This window comes from Simochromis diagramma, unplaced genomic scaffold, assembly GCF_900408965.1.
Source record: "Simochromis diagramma unplaced genomic scaffold, fSimDia1.1 OVJJ01000313.1, whole genome shotgun sequence".
Classification (NCBI taxonomy): Eukaryota; Metazoa; Chordata; class Actinopteri; order Cichliformes; family Cichlidae; genus Simochromis; species Simochromis diagramma.
In genome coordinates this window covers 892015-906310 of record NW_024387372.1, presented here as the reverse complement: position 1 = coordinate 906310, position 14296 = coordinate 892015, and the positions used below count along the sequence as shown (strand labels likewise).

Genomic DNA, 14296 nt, shown 5'->3' with positions numbered 1-14296 from the left:
TGTATCAAAAACCGCTACTGTAACTACTTATCGTGGAAAGTAAAAATTCAGGTGATTTAGTGCTCATTAAAATGTGCTCAGCATCAGGTCGTGTCATGAATCATAAGCTGCCTTTAAAGAATAAAAGTATCAGAATCATAGAGCGTAGATGGCAAAAGAAAGGAAAAGTCTGCAGACTCCAAAAACATGGACACGTACCTTGAACTGGTTTGATTTGTAAAGCTGCTACGCTAGTTATTTTAAACCACTTCAAGGTCACTTTAAATCATTCAAATTTTATATGTAAATTCAGACTGTTATTGATGCTTTTACCTTAATTTTAAAGTGTATATTTATTCCTTTTACCTTTACCTTAGTCTTAAAGTGTAAAATAATTTCTTACTCTTTTTATATTTATTGCTGCCTTTGCACTGAATGAACTGGAGCCTCGTCGTCTCGTCTCCCTGTACTGTATATAGCAGAGAGGATACTAAAGTTTACTTTTCTTTTCAGGCGGAGACCGCATGTCCCGTTTACAAGTACTAACTCCGCCCATAAAACAGAATTCGGTGTTCGCTGGTGTGAGCTATAAGCGCACCTTCTCTGCTTACGCGGGTAATGTAGTCATTTTATCCATGCCCTCTATACAGCCGCTTGACGTGTAAACTACAATACCCATAATCCCTAGTTTACACGCACCTTGTGTTGACATCTGCCGGTAGCGCACTCGCACACTGACTGTTGGAGTTGTACGTGGCGCTTTAGGAAGCAGTTGAAGCGTAAGTTTCACGTTGTGAATGGTTTATAGACTCATCTGTCGCAGTTCCTGTTGCACTAATAGTGACGACAGTGTTAAAAGTGAGTTTTAAAGAGATGTAGCAGGCAGCATGACAGCCAGCTAGCAACGCGCATACTTAGCGTTAGCGTTGTGTGTAATAGTCGCGCGAGAACTTATAAAAGTCAGCTAAGGCGCGTGCATTATTCTTCTGTTGGAGATGTTTGTGTTAGCCACCTGACTTCCTGTAATCCGGGACCTTTCAAGTTTCCGGAGACAACATGCATCTGTAGATAAACCAAACCAGTCAGTTCACCAAGAAGTTTTTGTTTTCCAGATCATTTCGTCCCAAGTGTCTCATTCACTCTCCCACGAACGCAGCCAGCCTGTTCACAGGTACCGTGACTACCATGACCACTGTACACGGACGGCGTGTTTGCTTCACAACATCAGTGGCTGTTGTGTCGCGACACATAGGTCCAAAGCCCTTTGGCTGCTTTGTATGTGGAGTTGCTGTGGAGTAGAAACACTGAAGGTTCATCTTACTGTTGTGTTTGTATGTCAGCAGGTTCCAGGAGAACCATAGATCCAGAAGAACCTAGATCCAGGAGAACCATAGATCCAGAAGAACCTAGATCCAGAAGAACCTAGATCCAGGACACCAGGTGTGTGGGGAGGGAAACAGACACGATGTCTCCTCCTCGACTCACAGGAGCACTTCGGTCCTTCTCCAGTGTCAGCAAGAAGGAGGACTTCAGCGAACAGCTCTATGATCTAAAGGTGAGACTAAATAGTTTATAAATGAATTGTGTTGATAATGACTTTTGTGTATAAGTGAGGTTTCCTGGACAAAGCAGCTGGTATACTAACAGACTGTCTTCATGTTGCTCTATAAAAAGAGTCAGCGCTCCGTTGAGCCCAGTGTTACTGTATTCTTGACGAGCAATTACTTAATGAATTTCTTCACAAATAACATTTTAATCCTTAAAGATAAATTATTCATAACCAGCTCACAGATGTATCTATAAGTACAGCTACTTACTCTTTATTTCTGGTTGATTTTTCTGAGGTATCTTCAGTGATTACTTCATCGTGTCTGTTAGAGTATTATTAGAAGGGGTAGGATACATTTTCATCTTAAAGCCTTCGAGTCAGAAAGTCTGAAAACCTTTTGATAAATCTTACCGTGATGGCTGGATCAGATGCCCCTGAACCCTCCCTTGGTTATGTTGCAATAGGCCTAGGCTGTTGGGGGCTTCCCATGATGCACTGGGTGTTTCTTCTTCAATCACTGGGTTTATACACCACTCTGCATTTAATCATTAGTTATTATTAATCTCTGGCTCTCTTCCACAGTTTGTGTTTTGCTCTGTCTTCCTCCCCACACCCCTAACCAGTCGTGGCAGATGGCCCCGCCCCTCCCTGATTCTGGTTCTGCTGGAGGATTCTTCCTATTAAAAGGAGTTTTTCCTTCCCACTTTCGCCAAATGCTTGCTAATAGAGGTTGTCTGATTGCTGGGACTTCCTGTGTATTATTGTTGGGTCTTAGCTCACAGTCTAAAGCAGCGTGAGGTGGTGGTTGTTGTGATTTGGCCCTACATAAATACAGTTGTGTTAAAATAAGTATTCTGTGTTAGGTCTTCACCAGACATCTCCACGTTGGCCTTGTCTGAGCACGGTGGAGCTCATTCATTAATATTTGCACAGTAACATTAATGCGCTGCTAAGAAAAAAACAAGTACTTCATTAAATATGCGCACCAGTGTTCTTATTTCCATCCAGATCACTTTATAGAAATTCACACACATTCATACAAGCACTTCTTTTGTGCTCCTGTGCGTTAGTGTGCAGCGGACGCATCAGAAGCAACTTAGGCTTCAGTATTTGGCCCAAGGATACTCTGGAAGCCAGGTATCGACCCACAAACCCTCTGGTTAGCAGATGGCTCGAGCCACCTGTCCAAATTGTTTCCATCAAAGACACACACACACACACACACACACGTGATTTATCAGCCTGAGACGAGAAACTCGCTGCAACAGAGGAAAGAAAATCCCAGATTTGCAAATCTAAGTGCTGCTGATGTAGAGAGAGGAGGCTTTTCCCGGCACTCCCTCCAAAGCCGCCATACTTGTTCAGTCTGTGTGTGCACATGCTGCGCTCTGTCCCACAGTTTCTCTGAGCTTCTCTCAGCCCTGCAGCGTCTGACTTTGGGTTGAGTTTGCTGGGGAAAGATTGACAGCTGTCTTGAGCATTCACATAATTTCTTCAGGGATTATTAAATTAATCTGATTCTGATTTCCACTCATGAATAATTTCTCCCACTGATGGACTTCAGATTGTTTGGGAATGCCTTCACAGATCAGTGGGCAGTAACAGTTAAGATCAGTGTTTCTTCTTGGTTTTGTGCGAGCACACCTGAATGATTCAGACCAGTGAACTGCCACACCTGTGCTTTTATTCAAGCACTGTTGATGTTATTCAGGTGCATGTGGTTAACACCACCTAGCTGCTGCTAACCCTCTGATTATCTATGCAAGCAGTTCTTAATACTTAGATTTTCACATACAGCAAAAAAATCTTACTGTTCTTTTATTGTGCTCGAAGAAGTTGTTTCCTCGGCTGAAACTGTAGAGTTTGAATTCTCAGAAGAAGTAAATGAATCCATTAAAAGAGCTTGTGGGGCTCTAGAGCACGACTTCCATGTGATGGTTCAAACACAGAGCAGCCTTCCACTACAGTATAACATGTATGAGCTCAAACCAAACACCATGTTTGACAGCATGGTGTATTCCAGTGTTAGTTAAAGTCTGTCCATCAGCTCTGAGGAAACCCTGCGAGGATCTGATTGGCTGCTCACCGTTCACCAGTCAGACTAACAGTGTGTGTGCTCGTTTGTGTGTTGGAGCTGCCCTCAAACTGTGTGCCTAGATCCAAATGAAAAGTTGTTCTTAGGATGCTCTCGAGGATGAAAGCAGCCATTGTGTTTGTAACGTGCAACCACGAGCTGCTGCTTTTTTAGCCCTGTTGGAGAAACACTATGTAAAACTACACGGGCATGGAAGTTTGACACAGCACCTACTGTGTATCTTGTAGTCCAGGCTGAAACTGTCGCCCAGGACAAGCTGACATGTTGTTGTGGTCTCAGACTGGACAAAAGTCTGGGACAAACAAGAGGCTGAATATATCTGTAGTAAAATGAAACGGAAGCTCAGCATCTGTAATGAAAATTGAATGTTTCATATTTGATATCAAGCAGCTGATGTGATTTCAACATGTTTGTCATATGACAGAAATGTTGTAGCTGTGCTGTGACAGGCTGTTTGTGACCCAAACCTTTCTGTAACATGGCTTCTGTTTGTTGGCTCTGCTGCAGACGAGGTGGCCCGTGGCCTTTGAGTTAGGGCTGCACGATTAATCGTTAGAAAATCGCGATCTCGATTCATACTTATGTGCGATCTCATTTCCAAATGACAACGATTTAAAAAAAAAAGAAAAGAAAAAGACGACGACTGTACCGCATTTCGGGACGTAATCTGCATGAAAACAAGCGCTCACTCTTCCTGCTCAACAAATGACGAGGGCGGAGCCTTATACCACGTGATACAGAAGCTGTGCCGTGTGATGCTAAAATTAGCAGGAAAAAACAACGGAGAGCACGTCAGGGATGACGAGAAAGTGACAGGAGAAAATCCGTCCCGGTGAACCACCCAAACACCAATAACGGGAACCTTATACAGCGCTTCCCTATACACGTCGGCCTCCCGCAGGCACAAAGAAATTATGGAGGCTATCACTTATCACCTGACCACAGATATGGCTCCCATCAACACTGTGCAAAACGAGGGATTTAGGAAAATGATCAACACCCTAGACAAACGCTACACAGTGCCGTCCCGCAACTATTATTCTATTGTTGCACTACCTGCTCTGTACACGCAGCGTCGAGCAACGGTGGAGACGGAATTTCAAGCAGTACAACGTTTTGTTGTTTTTATGTTTATTTATTGTTTTTATGTTCAGTCTCAACTGTTACGAAGTTGATGCGCAGTTAGTAAGTGCAATAAATATTTATACTGGAAAAGAGAATCGTGAGAGAATCGTGATCTCAATTCTAAGCCAAAAAATCGTGATTCTCATTTTATGCAAAATCGTGCAGCCCTACTTTGAGCGGCTGCTGATGGCTCAGAGTAGCAACCCTAATTTTTATTGAATGGATACAAAGTTTCCTGCTGCTGGTGGCGAGCAGTCATGTATCCCAGACTTGACAGAAGAGGTTAAGAATACAAAGTTACTGACACAGAAGGGAAATGTTTGTCATTTCTGCTGTTGGAAATAAAACATAAACCAGTTTTTGCAGATTCTTTTTCTAAGAACTAAACCTACAAACAAAAGTCGTCTTTTCTGCACTGAAGATGCTATTTTCATACTTCCCATCTGCATTTAGGATACGGGATCTTTTCTTACTGAAACAAATAAGGATCAAGTACTTTGCTAGAGGAACGAGGTCAGCTGAGGTGCTGTACGCTCACCTTTACCTGCCAGCTTCCTGTCCACTGCTCACTGATGACTTCCATATATTTGTGTCCGTGTTTCCTTTTCCCTGCCAGTCAGCATTACTGTTTGTAACTGAGAGGTGTCCCTGCTTTTCTTTAGTTTCTCAGATCAGCTCCTCGTGTTTAAAATGAAACTGAGCATGCTATTCAACCACTGATCTTCAGCTAGCTAAGCTCTCGTTAAATCCTCTAAGCAGAAAGTGTTTCTCCGTGGAAAAGCAAGCTGAAGTCAGCCCAACATTATCTCTCAGCTTTGGAAGACGTGCAGATGCTGATTGTAACGGAGTCGTTATGTTAATGCTTGTCCTGACCTCTGGAACGCTGAGCGTGCATGAAGAGTCCACGACACGTGTGAACTGCACTGTTCTGGTGTCAGTGAAATATTGGCAGTAAATGAGATCAGCACTGACCAGTAGGGCCGCCACAAACGATTATTCTGATAGTCGACTAGTCACCGATTATTTTTGCGATTAGTCGACTAATCAGATCATCATCCATTGGAGTAAAACTTACAGCTTATTGCACCAGCAGCATCTGCTCTTATATAACTATCATTAGCTTACAGCTTTAAGTGTTTAAGGTGCTAACTAAAAATAAAGACAAGATGATAGTTTATTAAATTTTAATGAAATTTGCAGATTGTTTCGGTGAAGTTTAATAAACTCCTTGCTATCTAAAATATAACAGGACACCGGAGTAAATTCTCGAGCGTCTCACACTTCTGATGATCAGCTGTCTGCTTGACGTTTATTCAGCTGTGTAAAAACTATAACTTTAATCTCAGCCAAACCGATTTACTCAGGAACAAATAAAATACTGAAAAAAGCCAAACAATAACATTTTAAGTTATCTAAGTGACTCATATATCATGTTTAACCTGAGTAGGGAAAGACGGCGGTGGGTTTGAAGACAATTTGCCGGGAGTCCGGTGTTCTCACGGCTCTAGTGACCCTTGACCTCCCGGCTAGCTATCGAGCTAGTGGGTAACAGACGTCTCCGAAAACGTCGGAGCGCTTTTGAAAATATGCGGTGTCTTGATAAACTGAGCAGATATTTGAGGTTTACACAGCTACATTCTCCATGAAAATATGTTAAATAGTGATGCGCGAATCATGAACGAATCGTTCAATACTCGCGAATCACTTTACTGACTCATGAATCATGATTCACAAGCCCAACTGACTCATCCCTGTTGCTGTTAGCAGCAATATATCTGGCTTATAATTAAAATTGTGGAGAAAAACACAACATCCAGTTTGAGTGAAAATGTACATTTTTTGCACTCTCTGGTCGACTGACTCAGTGAGTCAAATGACTCAAAAAACCGATTCACTTTGGTGAGTGACTCATTAAAACTCGATTCAGTAAAAAGAATCAAATTTATCATCACTAATGTTAAACGTTTATTTTGTGACCCAGACAGAATAATAACAGTAATATTAAAACTAACTAGCTGCCACCATTGTTGGAAACTGAGCAGGGCTGCGCTATGAATTCTGGGACACAGCTTCTTCTTCTTCTTCTTCTTCTTCTTCTGGGTTTAACGGCAGCTGGTATCCTTGTACATGCAGTGCTGCCATCTTCTGTTTCAGTCCGTTATTACACTCTTAAATCCTACTACTTATTCCTGCGTCTTTTGGGATCTTACAAAGCTTCAAACGACGCGTCGACTATTAAATCAGTCGTCGACGATTTTGATAGTCGACATAATCGTGACTAGTCGACTAATCGTGGCAGCCCTACTGATCAGTAAGCATGAAAACAAACAGAGCTGTTCCATATCACTCACAGTGTCATCGGCTTTTAGGTGAGTCTACCTCGTACTGACAAAGGTTCAAACAGTGAACGGTGGGAGTGGAGCCATGATTCAGTCTCTGTTGATGAACCCTGCCCACAGTCAGTAAACTGGGCCTGTGTAATTAATAGTATAGGCTCTCGTATGCTCAGTGAAATATAATAGAAATACTTTAGAAATACAGTGTTGTTAGTAATGCACAGGCTCAGTGCTGTTAACCAAAGGTGGTCATTTCCAGATACTTGTGATCAGAGCAGTGAGTGCTGCTCTTCTTGAAGTGTAATTGCATCTCTCTCTGTGACTCATTAGGCCAAGCGTCTGAAGAGACAGGAGCTGTTTGCCAGAGAGGGCCTGACGTGGCAGAAGATTGTCCATTTCTGCACCGAGCATCAGGACAAAAGTCAGCAGCAAGCTGCCAGTCAGGAGCTGAAGAGCCTGCTCCTGGCAGCCAAACAGATGGGTAAGGAGGCACACCTCAGCTCTGTCTCGTGTTTGTGTGAAGCTGGAGAAGCGTTCATGAAAACCTCAGAATGCCTGTTTCTGTTTATACTCATTAAAACCCTGAATAAAGAAGGGCGGGGCCAAAATGACATCATGCAGTGTTGGTAGGTTATATTTGGGGGAATTCTCTGCAAAAGCAACATGGAAGATTTTGCAGGTAGTTTTAATGGCTGTACTCTATCAGCTGTTAATGTGATCATGTGGTTATTGTACTGTTCACACGTCTTCCATGTAAAGGTTCAAACACAGAGCAGCTCAAACCAAACAGCATGTTTGATGGCAGAGTTAAAGTCTGTCCATGTGTTACTGAGCTCTGAGGAAACCCTGTGAGGATCTGATTGGCTGCTCACCGTTCACCAGTCAGACTAACAGTGTGTGTGCTCGTTTGTGTGTTGGAGCTGCCCTCAAACTGTGTGCCTAGATCCAAATGAAAAGTTGTTCTTAGGATGCTCTCGAGGATGAAAGCAGCCATTGTGTTTGTAACGTGCAACCACGAGCTGCTGCTTTTTTTAGGCCGTTTTAATTGGTTTAAATCCTTTTCATCTGTTTTCACTTTGCCTCTCCAGCCTTCTTTGCTCTAGTCTGCCTCTGTCCTTTTGACATTTTTTCCTCTAATTGGACAATTATGCTGCATTTCTTTTTTTTTTTTTTTAAGTGCAGTTCTGCTAAAGTATGAATTGTTTGGAATAATATTTAAATGAGGTGCAGGAACAGTTAGCTCGTGTTTGGCCTTTCCTGCTTAGAGCTGCCGACTCTTTCTAGCACTATTAATAGTGCTGTGCACAGATTTAATGGCCATATAAAGCAGTGCTGCTGTCTAGGCACAGCTAATGGTAATAGAAAGGGTAAAGGTGATTGTTGCAGCAATCCTAATAATCGTCATCATTAAAATGATAATCATTACATCCATTTTCCCTTAAGATGGAAATTCTCATTTCTGCCAGTGTTTGGGCCACACTGGGTTTTAAGGAAGAAAAGGAAACCAGGTCCGTTCCTCACAGGGCAGCTAGTGTTTAATGAATCCTGTGGGTTATAAACCTCACGTGGACGTTACTGACAGAAGCTCCCGTCATGCTAACAGCTGAAGCCAGTCGACTGATACTGCTGGCAGTATGTGACTGCTGAACAACATCATGCATTTAAATGAGTCGATTGATTAGTGACTGCGTCCTTCTTTCCTGGTATTATTGGCTTTTTATGACTTGACATTATAACAGAGTTCATGTAGAAGGTAGAGTTTGGTGTTTCTCTGGGGCGGGTACAGGAACATCCATGGGTTTCTGGACAGTGACACACTTCTAGAGTTTTACTTCTGTATACTCGAACAGTTGATTTGATTGCAGTGCAGTGTGGACACCCAAGTCTGTGAATGCAATGACTCGAGAACGGGGCAGCTTTGATGAGTTCGAATCTCAGTGACTTCAACCCTCGGGTCGGGGTTTTTGAAAATCTTGTCGCGCCACAATCTTGGGCGATCGTGGCTCAAGAGTTGTGTGTTCGTCTTGTAATCAGAAGATTGCCGGTTCGAGCCCCGGCTCTGACAGTCTCGGTCGTTGTGTCCTTGGGCAAGACGCTTCACCCGTTGCCTACTGGTGGTGGTCAGAGGGCCCGGTGGCGCCAGTGTCCGGCAGCCTCGCCTCTGTCAGTGCGCCCCAGGGTGGCTGTGGCTACAATGTAGCTTGCCATCACCAGTGTGTGGATGTGTGTGTGAATGGGTGAATGACTGGACGTGTAAAGGACTAGTAAAAGCGCTATAGAAATACAGGCAATTTACCATTTGTCAGTGTCATAACTCAGGCAGGAGGCTGAGGGTAGAACTGGCAGCTGGGCTTTGAATAGTTGGATGTGCAGGTTTGTTGCAGTTGGGAGCGTCTACAGCCAGGTGCAGTGTTTGCTTCCACGAGAAGCTCAGCCACGCCTTTGCTGCAGTTGCCTTCAGTTGTTGCATGTTTACAGGTGTCTCTACCTTCAGTTCGTCTCGAGTCTGGAAACCTATTTTGGGTTGCAGTCAGAGTTCGATGCCTTTACAAACTCTTGGTTCTTGCAAATATAAAATGACCAAAGTGTGTTTTTGTTCAAACATGTGTGGACCTAACTGTAAATTCTGTGTCTAGCGCTGCAGTACTAACTGTGGTGTGCATGTGCTTGTTCCACAGTGGCTTCTGAACTCGGTCAGGCGGTGGGTGAAAGCGCAGCCGTGTTCCTGTTTGAAACCTTCCACAACAAAGACCACGTTGGTACAGAGGAGACTCGGGCCATCAAACACATGTTCGGTCCCTTTCCATCATCGGCAGCTGAAGCGTCCTGCGCCTCTGTGGGTCGACTGGTGGCTTTGCTCGGTGACTCCCGAGTCGAAGACTTTATCCAGAGCCAACGCTCCTGTCGCAACCTGGACCGAAGCGCCGCTTTTGGGCGCAACATTGCTTTCTCACATGACGGTTACACACTCGACCCACTGGAGGGGCTGCCCTTCTCCGGTATCCAGGAAGAGAGTGCCAGCTTGGATTTCATCAACTTTTTCAACAACCAAAAGAGCGGCAAGAAGGGCATCAATGAAGAGGCTCCGTCCAGTACAGGAAGCCCCCTGACCCCGGGGGATGGCTCCCTCCTTAGAACAGAAGTAGATAAATATCTGTGTGGAGGCAACATGATGTCATCCAACCCAGAGGAGCTGTGCACGTCTCTGTTTGAAATGCTGGCCTCACACAGGAGCAACGATGAGCTGCAGAACGAGGTCTGTACCACTGGTCTGTTCGTATTAACCCTGAAGGTTAGGTCAATATATAACATGCGCATTAATAGAAGTCACTGGAAAGTAAGGAACTCATTTTATGCAGAAGTGTTGACTGAAGTTGGTGTTTCAGGGTTGTTTTTATGCTCACACATCTTCACATCATCAGAAATCAGTGCCTCTGTCATATTTAATATCCGTCTGCACTGTTTCTTCATGTGGACCAATCAGATTGTTTGTACAGATTCACCAGTGCTACAGCGTCTACACTGGTTGTTATGGTAACTTGGCTTTGCAAACATTCAGGTATCCGATTGTTCAGTCTGACGTCACTAGCCGTGTCTGGGCCTAAACTCCGCTGCAGGTCCATATATGAAACGATCACTATGGCATTACTGAGAGTTGAAAAACTGTCTAAAGTCTTTCATCTTTAATAAAATGATCAGCGTTCTGCTCTACCAGGTGTAACAATTGAGTTTAACATCCAGGCATCCATGAAAACGGAATTTATGACATTTAACGGAGTTAGAAGTTAGCAGGAAGTTAGCTCGCTAGCTTCTATCTAAATACAATATAGCATGTCCTGACTGCGGGGTTTTGGAAACAAATTAAAACGTACAGCTCTGTTATCACTTCCAACATAAATGAAGACAGAAAACTAAACAGCAGTGACGTTTGTAGGGTTACTGAAGTTGGGCTAGCTGCTATATAATGATGTGCTACGTGACCGCTAGCAACACAGCTATGTTAGCATAATATAAACAAGCTAACTTTTTTTCCACTCGATAAAAGTTAACATGAGTGTTCTCGGTGGTCAGGAACAAATGTAATCGCATGGCAGGATGCTGTAAAAGGACCAAACTTCAGCCAGGAGAACAACTGAGATAATCCATCCACAATACGAGGTTAGTCATTCATATACTGCTGCATGGGCTGGGCTGTAGTTACATCCTAAGGTTTTAAAAACGGAGCTTAAATAAATGATTAGCGGTAATAAAAGCCCAGGGAGGTCAACAGGGATCACTGACTGTTTTAGGAGCTTTTTGAGATTAAATAGAAGAAAATACAAAACATTAAACATGTTAACAACACAAAAGCCATATTAAACGCAGACTACTTTAGGCCCGGAAGTAGGATTCATCACGTCATCACTGAACAACCGGATAGGACATGCATCATCCTGCCCTAGACCATCTAGTACGAACCCCACCTCTAAAGCACCATCTGCTGTCATGTCGTCCTGCACGGTGCTCAGCTCGTAGCGGGCTTGGAGGTCATCCATACGCTTGATTATAAACCTGACAGACTGTTGTGATGCTTTCATCACTGCATTTCTGTGAAGTTTGACCTCTCCCACTGTTATGTTTATTGTTGTGCAACATCTATTGATTCTATCACGCTGACCTTCAGCAGCACTGGAGTTATCATGTCCTGGCTGTTAAACCATACTTGGCCTTTACCTCTGCACATTTCAGACTTGTACATTTTGACCTTCAGTGGCAATAAAGACCTGGAAATATTAGGAGCCTAATGTGCACACAGTTAAGACCATAAGGAGAGATGTACCAGTGTTGCCAGTGCCTGACGAGGGTTTGTTTTTCCCCACTGTGTGACCTGGGACACCGATTAGAACTATTACTAGAAAATGATAGCAACAGTGTTACAGTAAATTCACCAGGTAACAGGATGTGGACCCTTTTGTCTTTCCATAATTTTCCTGATAACTGCTTTGATCCTTTGCCCATATCAAGGCTCTTACTGGGGCTGCTGGTGTGTGCTTGGATATGAGCTGTGAACACACGGAGCTTTAGCTGTAGGTGTCAAAGGGATTTCAAGGTTTGATTGTGTTTGTTGTTGTAAGGTTTTCGTTGTGTTGCTGTTCTCTTTGGTCACAGGTCGAGGACATTTCAGTCCCTCTCTGTCCACGGGTATTTGAACACATCTTTGACTGTGGTGCCAAAGAAACGATGCATTCAGTGCACGTTTGGTGGTGTTTGTTTTTTAGTAGATTCTGCAGTGAAATCATCTAAATGATTAGTATAATGAATACGTGTGTTCACACCAGGGCTGTGTGGTCTGTTCTTCCTCTTCGTTGAGTGCAGACACAAACACCCTTTGGAGACGTAGTGTCGGCTCCAGTTTAACTCCAGTAAATATTCACTTTGTCAAATCAAACGTATATTTTTGGAATTTCATTTTGTCTCAAGTCTGTGATTTAACGATGATGAAAACAAAGAGTGGAAATGAAACCTGATCTCAGCGGTGATGCAGATGATGTGCTGGTGTGTTCAGTGTGGCAGGGGTGCACTTGTTGCCGTGCTGTTAGCCGTCAGCTGTCTATTCTGAAGCCAAGAGAAGGAAAAGTGTTGCATCAATACAAAGATATTTAGAGATATTGATGAACTTATATTCACAGTCCAAGGAACAAAAGCAAAGTGTTCCTCGGGAAAAGCAGGATGAGTGTAAAAGCAGTGACTGCCATCAGCTGTGTTTCTTCTGTCAGCAGCTGAATGATCACTGCGTGCTGCTGCGCCTCTTCATATTTGCCTCAGGGTCGTCACCACAGTAGAATTTCAAACTCAGCTGTATCACAGGGAAGATGTTTACCTCTGCAGCTACACCAGTGTTGGTGAAGAAGTCCTTTCTTAGTCAACTTGTTCATTTTCACCATCGATCGTGGCTCTGCACATCTGGTTCTCTGTGTGTCTGTAATCCACTTTGCCTTGGTTCAGTATTTTACAGCCACTGTGTTAATGATAAACGATGGTGGCTCTCAGGTCATTGCTTATCTTGGACAAAACTGTTTAATACTTCAGTGTTGATGAAACTGAAGCTCTACGGACACGTTTAAATTCCTCCTAACATGAACATGAAGGAGCTGTTAGTGAGGGGCGGAGCTGTGTGTCCGCCTCAGTCATGTGCTTCTTTCTTTTCTGAGTCTCATTGTCAGACCAGTAACATCTGGATGTGACTAAATTTGTACTGCAAAGACTTTGTGTGCTATTGTGTAGAGTTTAGACTTTGACCGAGCAGCTTGTTGTGCTGAACGTCTGCTCCATGGAAACATTATCTACATCCTGGAAAGCATACAGTCACAAAATAATCAGCATAGCTGATGTTCTTTAAGCATAAAGTGCAGCACAGCATAAAGCATAGAGTGGACACGAGGTTTGTGAGTGCAGTAACTTGAGCTCGACACCACAGCTGTGTCTGCTAAACTGTTTTAACCTTCATTTACCCACAAAGTTGATTCTGTTCATCTGGAGTAACGTTCGTCACTCATCAGCTGACTTCTTCAGTCCCAGCTGACTGCAGGTTTCCAGCCTTATAAGCAGGACATTTAAACAATGACTGAAACCAGCAGCGGCTGTGAGGTTCAGGATCATAATATGCAATAATTGTATAACTGTCATGACCAGTGATCACAGAGAGCTGGGGAATGGTTCCTCAGCTCTCTGCAGTCTGAAAACTCCACGCCCAGATGAACAGAATCAACCTTTGTGGGGTTTCTTGCCTGGATGATTGAGCATCAAGACTGCCCTCAGTTAGTTTTTAGCTCTGCCGCTGACAGACAGCTCCACCTCAGTCTAAGTGGGAACTGTTGTCTCTCGGTGAACTTCAGTGAACCAGGATCAGAATACTTTATTAATCCCTAAGCACATTATGTGGGTTACAGTTGCTCCAGGACAGTAACAGACGAACTATTTAAACAATGCAATATGTTACAGAATCTTCAAATGTAAGAAATCGCACCAATATTTACAGATCACTCAATAATAAATATCAAGGACTAACAGAGGTGATTATAAATAAATATCAAGAATACTGAGATGATTTGCTGTGTCATTCTGTGGTGCATTATGGGTAATCTCAGTCTCTCACTGAGCGTGCTCCTGTGACTAGCCAGCACGTGTTTTTATATTTGTATTTTATATTTTTGACGTAACCGTTGTATGACG

At 43.4% G+C, this 14296-nt stretch overlaps 1 protein-coding gene across 1 annotated transcript in view; it reads left to right on the top strand.

Moving 5' to 3' along the window:
- Positions 1-818: 818 nt before the first annotated feature.
- The window catches only part of LOC120719353 (activating signal cointegrator 1 complex subunit 3-like), a 37684-nt gene continuing 24206 nt past the window's right edge, over positions 819-14296 (top strand). Inside the window, exons 1-5 of the mRNA XM_040008472.1 lie at positions 819-837; positions 1092-1150; positions 1323-1534; positions 7415-7565; positions 9763-10340. Coding sequence (XP_039864406.1) covers positions 1445-1534; positions 7415-7565; positions 9763-10340 — 819 coding nt within the window. The 5' untranslated portion in view covers positions 819-837; positions 1092-1150; positions 1323-1444. The remainder of the gene's footprint in view (positions 838-1091; positions 1151-1322; positions 1535-7414; positions 7566-9762; positions 10341-14296) is intronic.